The 7,171-nt window shown below is 57.2% G+C and overlaps 1 protein-coding gene across 1 annotated transcript in view; it reads right to left on the bottom strand.

Annotated features, from left to right (window-relative positions):
• Positions 1-2,855: 2,855 nt before the first annotated feature.
• NGEF (neuronal guanine nucleotide exchange factor) overlaps positions 2,856-7,171 on the bottom strand; it is a 38,916-nt gene continuing 34,600 nt past the window's right edge. Inside the window, exons 12-15 of the mRNA XM_086468326.1 lie at positions 6,862-7,017; positions 4,185-4,264; positions 3,650-3,754; positions 2,856-3,028 (exon numbers count right to left, since the gene is read on the bottom strand). Of these exons, the coding sequence (XP_086324452.1) occupies positions 2,856-3,028; positions 3,650-3,754; positions 4,185-4,264; positions 6,862-7,017 (514 nt within the window). The remainder of the gene's footprint in view (positions 3,029-3,649; positions 3,755-4,184; positions 4,265-6,861; positions 7,018-7,171) is intronic.

The following is a 7,171-nucleotide window of genomic DNA, read 5'->3' as shown; positions in this document are numbered from 1 at the left end:
TTAGGCATCACCTTGCACAGCTTTCCTTGGGAAGGGTTGTTCAGCTGGTGTAAACCACCCTGGTACTTCCCTGGCTTCACCCCATCTTCATGTTGAGCCCCACCTCCACCCCCCTGCATCTGGGCCAGTTGACCCCACCAGTTGCACTGGAGGGGACAGGAGGTGAGCAGTCGGTGTGGGGGAGGAAGACAACACACACGTGTTGCTTTGGCGCTGGCTTGCTCAGCTATATTTCATCACACGGAAAAACGAGACAACGAGAAGTTCCCCCTCAGTTTGCTGAGGCAGCCTGGTGGGGGCTGGGGGGGCTCCAGCTGGTGCTTGTGGGCCCCAGGCCTAGCCCTGTACAACACTTGAGACCACTGAAACAGAGGCGTGCAGGGCTGGGTCAGAGGAAATAACACTGGATGCCATTTGGTGCCTGAAAATGGCACAGCCTGTGCCTAGGGTCTGGAGTCCTAAAAAGTCACAACAGAGCAAGAGGGCCTGGGGCAAGCCTACGGCTGGGCAGTGGGTTGTGGGACAGTGCACGTCAGCCCTAGGCCCCTCTCTGCCTCCCTCTAGTCTGTTCCCTTAAATATGCAGCAAGGAGCTGGTGTCCTGGCACTGGGGAACCTGGGTCAGCCCCTCCACTAGCCAAGGAGCTGTTTCTGATGGGCGAGGGAGGATTTCTGTGCCATGGGAAATATCCCAGGTGGGCTTGTGCAGCTGTAGTGCCTGGGCTGGCCGCTGTGCTGCAAAGCTGGAGGATCTGGGATGTGGTGATTTCTCAGGTAATTTTAAAGACTTCTGGAGTTAGAGCTTCTCTGGGTTTTGCTGTAGAGAATTTCTGGCTGCTGCAAAGTCTGGATGCTGAACCAGAGGTTTGGTTGTACTTAAAAAGCTGACTGCAGGGTGCTGTTGGGGGAATCTGACTTGGGGTCTCTCTGTTTAATGAGCTCGAAGCACCAGACTGGAGGCTGTGGTCCCTTCCTGGCCCCCAGCTCTCGGCTGGGTGCTGGCAGGTATCTGGGAGCCTCTGGTTGGTGTGAGCTGCACAGGGACCCTCTCTTGGGGGTGCTACAGGTGGCTAGGGCAGGCAGGGCCCTGCTGGCTGCTGTCACATGCTAACATGGTGGCACCGAGCTAGGCCTGAAGGGAGAACCCTTCTGCTCTCCCTTCATTGCTGTGGTCTCCACCAGTTCGGTCCTGGGGGCTGGCTGCAGCCCCCCAGTGCAGGGCTGACTCTGGGCTGGCTGTCCCAGAGCTGCGGTGACAGTACAGATAGCCCCATCCATCCCTCAGCTCGGTCTGGCCTCACACCCTACGTGTAACCTGGGCCCGATGTGGCACAACGACCAGCTCCAGAGCCCCCCTCCAGTGGGTCCCGGTGTCCTGCTTTCTCCCTGTGCTGCCCTCATCATGACTGTGCTCCTCTGCACTGTGTGCGTGGCTGGTGCTCACCGTTGCCTTTTCAAGCACGACTGTGGCACTGCTGGAGCCTACAGCAGCGCAGGCCACAGCACCTGGAAGACTCTCCTTTACAGTGTTACAGAAAGATGCCAAATCACTGATTTCCCTGATGCACGCTGGCTACAGCATGGGACCAGCCTGTAGCCAAGAGGATCTTGGCTGTGGCCACGTGTAGGACTGTTCGCAACGAGGCTGTTGAACAACAGGCAGCTCCCGTGGGTCCATCCCCTGGCTGGTCTCAGTGCTGTGCTGTGCCCTGGGCTTCATGCGATGCTCAGTGCCACAGCTGGAAGGAGCAATGATCCGACTGCTGGCGACAGAGGGTTTGCATATATACATGGAGGTGAGCCTGTACAGGGAGCTTGTGCACGCAGCTGGGTGGTGTGGGTTACAAGCATGCAGGCAGCAATTGCTGGACCTCCCACGGCACGCGGGACAACAGCTCCTGGGGCAAGGTCACTCGCCTGCTGCATGACAGCCCAGGTCTGCTGGTGCTCCTGTGGTACATGGTGGTGTGCGGGGAAGCGCTGGCACAGCCACCCTGCTCTGTGCCTCGGCAGCAGTGAGCAGCAGAGACTGAGCGCCAGGTCAACCAGGAGAGGCTGCGGTGCCAGGCTTCTGCAGTGGCTCTGAGGAGGGATGCTGGCTGTGAACGGGGGTGAGCCATGGGGCACAGCCAGATGTGCTTCGAGGGCACCAGGCGGGCAGAGATGTGGGTCAGGGCTGGCGAGGTTGGGCTGCTGGCGGAGTGGGGCTGGGTATGGAGCATTTTGGAGCGTTTGACTGGAAGCAGATTGAGGGTCTGCCCATGGGAATGGGCCCAGCCGTTTCACAGCAGGACTCGGGAGGTGGAGTTGCTGGGGCTCGTCCCAGCCTGGTGCCAATGGGCTGCGTGAGAGGCAGTGAGACAGCTCCTCTGCTTCAGTTTCTACTTCTATGAGATGCCGCTTTAGGAGGGCCCCAAACTCAGAAGGTAGTGATGAGCTGTAAGGGCTCAAACTGGGTGATGTTAATTGCTTCATTACATTTGTGGCCACATGCCTTTCCCAAGAAGCCTCAGCCAGCCCCAGCTAGCATGTGTGCAGGGAACAGGAGTCAGCGGGCCGGCACCTGACCACCTTCAGGCTGTGTCCATTTGGCTCGTGCTCTTTGGGGCTTTACAGAACACCTGGAAAAGGGTTATTTTAGACAGTTTGAAGTACTGATCTCCAAGAAAGGATCAGAGCCACAGGAAGCATGGCAGGGAGCCCAGGAGCTACAGTCTGTTTGTTCAGGGGTGCGTGTGCCTGCTCCAGCACACCAGGTCCATAGCCCACAGCACCACCCACACGTCCTACCAGCTGGCAGCCTCTGTCCTCTGCCCCTCTCTCAGAGGCACTCCAGATGCTTGGCGACGCTGGTGGTCATTGGCGGTTTCTGCTGCCCAGTTTCCTCCGCTGACTGTCATCTGACTTGTGCACCCGGAAACACTCCTTCAAGTTCTGGGCTCGGATTTTGGGGTTCAGGATCTCCTCCCCCATAGAACTGGGGAACCAGCCCCTCTCCTGGTCGTGAAGACGCTCCCCAAATATCCAGCCTGAGCAGAGACAGAGACAGGCATAAATGGGTAAGGACTGGCCATTGCTCCTCTGCTGGGACAGCTGTACTGGGAAGAGCCTAGGGAGCTGGCAGTGCTTTCTGGCAGCTGCTCAGAGGCCTGTGCTGGAGCGGACCCAGTTTGCCAAGGAGGCCTGCTTGCCTGAGCAGCACCGCGTTTGGACAACTGGCGCATGGGATACCAGCAGAAAGCAGGCACTGGTGCCACTGAGTGTCCTCCCCTGCCACCGGCATGGTCCCCAGCAGAGACCTAATGTGACCCAATCCACTGGCTACGAGTGTGCCCCAGAGACCAGGACCAGGTGGCTGCAAAGCCTCACCAAAGTAAGAACAGCTCTGTGTTGTATCTCGGGAGGCTGTGCCAGCCCTGCCATAGTCCACAGACAATGTGTCAGCATTGCCACAGTTCAGGGCAGCCTGGATTTGCTGAGTGTTAGGAGGAGGCAGTAACTCCCTCCTCCTTCTGTGAGCTCCTGCTGATGCCGGGGTCTCTCCCTGGCCAGAGGAGCCCTCCTGTCTGCTCAGCAGCCGCCTGTCTAGAGCAAAGCCCACCTTTCCACAGGGATGCCCAGCCCAGCCCCACCCCATCCCATCCCCATACCATCATCTGTCTTGTCCAGGATGTTGAGGATGTCAGCCAGTTCCAAGGACAGCTCATCTGGCTGCTGGGCCACGTATGGGTGGACACACTGGATCTGTGGGCAGTCTGCCAGGGAACAGGGTGAGAGTGAGGGATGGACTGGGATGGAACCTGCTGCAGGACAGCACAGCTTGGGGGGCTGTTAGCACCGCAAGCTCTGCAAATGTGGAGGCCAAGGGGTGCCCCAGCCACAGGGACCGGGGGAACATCTCTGTGAGGAAGGGAGCTGGGTGCATGTCACCACCACAGTGCCACCCATGAGAGCCTGGGTGGGAGGCAGAGTGCTGGTACAGCCCAGCATAGGTTGGAGGGGAGCAAGGTCAGGGCCAGGCCCAGAGACAAGTGGGTATTGATGATGGAAACACAAGGGGGGGCCTAAGGAGAGGGCTCAGCTTTGGCAGAGGCCCCAGCCTATGGGCTGGACTGAGATCAGGGCAGAATAAGGTGCCCTGGGGTAGGGGTGAAGACCTCCTGGCTCCCATACTGTGTCTCTTACCAACAAGTCTGGATGTAAATGAAACAAATTTGGTTCTCCGGTTTGGGGCCAGCGAAATCATCCAGCGCTTCATTTCGCTCCTGGATAGGGGAGACAAACCAAGCCTGTGAGCACAAGACAGAGACACCTTCTCTCGTAGAGCTCTCCTGCCCAGCCAGCCCTGGGCTCCTAATTCCTTCCTTTCACTGCCCTTTCCTGCCTGCCACCCCCAGGGTCCTGGACTCATTGGTGATACTCAGCCCTCCTGTTACACACACTGGCTAGGATGTCACACAGGCCTGGCTTGCTGCACAGCCACCAGGTTGTCTCTAGAAGCACCAGGATCCCCCTTTGGGGAGCAGCACAGCTTCAGAGAGCCAACAGCAGGGTGTGGGGGCTTGGCATCCTCTGAGCTCTAACCAGTAAAGGCAGCTCCTGGCTGAGCTGAGTTGATAGAAGCAGTTTTTCCTGGAGAAAAGGAGGTAGAGGAACCATTTGTTTGCGTGGCTGCGGGAACATTTAAAGGGCAGAGCTGATTAATTCACTTGCAGATGATGCTGCGGCATACCAAGGGTATCACTTACTTGGCAGCGGATGAAAGACCTGTGTGAACACATTGCCAGATCCAGTGCGCTGTTATGCAAAACCTGGGCCTGCAGCAGGAGGGTGATTTCACAGGTGCTGGAGAAGCCCCAGACCTGAGGCTCCCGCAAGGCTTCCCTCAGCCCCGCTTGGAAACAGGGCAGTTCATCTTCACAGGCTCCACCTCCTGCCTGGAGGACCAGCTGTACTCCCAGCCCTGAGGGAGCCAGAACTTTCTACTTTCTCAGATGGTAGTTTGAAAGCCTGAACTTGACACATCTAAAGCTACCAGTGTCTTCTGGGAGGAGAAAGACCTGAAAGGAGGACGTGAAGAACGAGTGCTGGCAGGCTGATCTGGAGGGCTAGGAATACCTTGTGCTTCAGAGCTGCAGCGTCATGGCAAGGACCAATGAAAACACCTGCAGCTGCAGGTTGAGTGCAGCCCCTCACACCACAAAGACATACAGGAGGAAGGCCCTGTGCACTGAGGGGCTGGCACACAGAGATCAAACCAAGGGTCTTGCTGTGCTTGTGGCCGTATCTGCAGGTTGGCCTTGCGTGCAGCTCCTTCCAGGACTCTTTGGATCCTGTCCACAGCTCCCAGCTACTCTCAGCCTGTGAGGGGCCCACCTGCACTCCAGTCCTGCCCCAGCGACCACCCATGTCCAAGTGTACTGCCTGCTCCTGGCAGAGCCACCAAGCAGGTCATCATTGCCGTTACGGGTTCAGAGCTGGGCAATGCTGCAAGAGCTGTGGAACAGATGCAGCACTCTCTGGTTTTGGCACCCACTTATCTCTTCTAATTCTTGAGTTTTCCAGTTTGTGCCTGGTATGCCCTGATCATCCCTGCAGCTCTGGAACAGCAGCCTTCAGCAGCTGCTACACCACATTTCAGTGCACAACACCTGTTGGCAAGCCATGTGCTGGATCACGTGCTCACTGTGGCCATCTAGAAGATGGGACAGGATGCAGAAGCCCAGAACTACAACTGCCTCCCCTGAGCTGAGGAAACTCTGGCCTGGTTTATCGTTCTCTGCACAGCTAAGTCTCACAGACGTCAAATGTGCGTTTGCCCTGCATAACATGACTGACATCTCTATTTTCAGTACAGCAAAGCTGCAGTCGCGTGTCTGGGGAGAAGGCGCAGTTGCTCGCTGTGCTGGGGGCTTATCTTCCCGATGCTGGTGCTGCACTGCGCTGGAGGGGGGAGGAGTCAGGGTGCAGCCCCTGGGACTGCAGCAGGATGTGGTCCCAGCGGGGGCTGGTGTTTGTTAGGAGATACGGGTGTTGATGTCACTGACCTGCTGACAGCCAGGTAACATCAAGCTGGGGGTGCACATCATCTCTAGTAGCTGTTTAGCTGGTGGTACATGGACTGCTATAATAGCACAGATGCTGTGCCTAGAAAATGTGGGCCTGTAATGTAGGGCTTGGGTCAATGGGCTTGGGTCAATGGGAAAGATGTGCCCTGAGCTCCAAACAATCGGGTCTGTGTTAGCACAACTGAATCATTTGCCCAGTCTGAGCTCATTGGAGCCTGAAGTGAAAAACCAGTGAGCCAAAAAAACCTGTATCCAGGGCGACAAGGAGGCCCCGAGCAGCAGAAGGGCTGTGCAAGATCGGCATTGGCTATGGAATGCACTGAAGAAAAGGCCCCTTCTCCACCTTTGCCTACAAGCAGGAGCCACTTTGCTTCACAGGGCTGGTTAGGCACGGCCTTGACCTTTGGGAGTGAGCCAGCTGAGCCGCTGGCATGTGCACAGTGCACATCCTACTTGCTTTTACTTTCTGAATATGCTGCAGAATGAGAATCAGTTGGGGTCCTGTGCTGGGTCTGATCTCTGACCTCTCTGTCCCAGAATGCAAAGTGCCCGTCCATCTTCCACCCTGGATGCTACACCACACAGGAGAGAAACCACCTAGGTCATTGGTGCCTTTCAGCAGGAGAGACCAAGAGCCAGCCCAGCTGCCGCAGTGGGACCTCTGCCTGCCTGACCCCAGTCAGCCCAGAGAGCTGCCCCCCTGCAGGCAGTGTGCTGCCTTTACATGGGTGCAAGGAGAGCGCACTGCTGAGCGCCGGCAGGGTTGTACTCACTGGGATGACTGTTGTACTCACTGGGATGATGCCTTCAGCATGTAGCTGGCCTCCCGGTCATCTGCATTCTCCAGCAGCCTCAAGATGAAGACGTTCGCCAGACTCTGCCCCTGGTCTTCTAACTCCTCCACCCGAAGAAGCCCCCGGGGAGCAGAGTCAAACACTTGGTACTTGTCCCTGGGTGAGGTTAGAGAGGAGATGAGGAAAAACTGCAGTTATCCCAGGAGACATTGGCTTCAGCCACCCAGAACTGTACTGAGGACACAAACCAGGAACTGCTGCATGGCAGGAGGAAAAAGGATGTCCTGCTGTGGGAAGGGATGAGTGGGTG

This window comes from Leptosomus discolor, chromosome 7 (genome assembly GCF_034619465.1).
Source record: "Leptosomus discolor isolate bLepDis1 chromosome 7, bLepDis1.hap2, whole genome shotgun sequence".
Classification (NCBI taxonomy): domain Eukaryota; kingdom Metazoa; phylum Chordata; class Aves; order Leptosomiformes; family Leptosomidae; genus Leptosomus; species Leptosomus discolor.
This window is presented reverse-complemented; position numbering and strand designations above follow the sequence as displayed.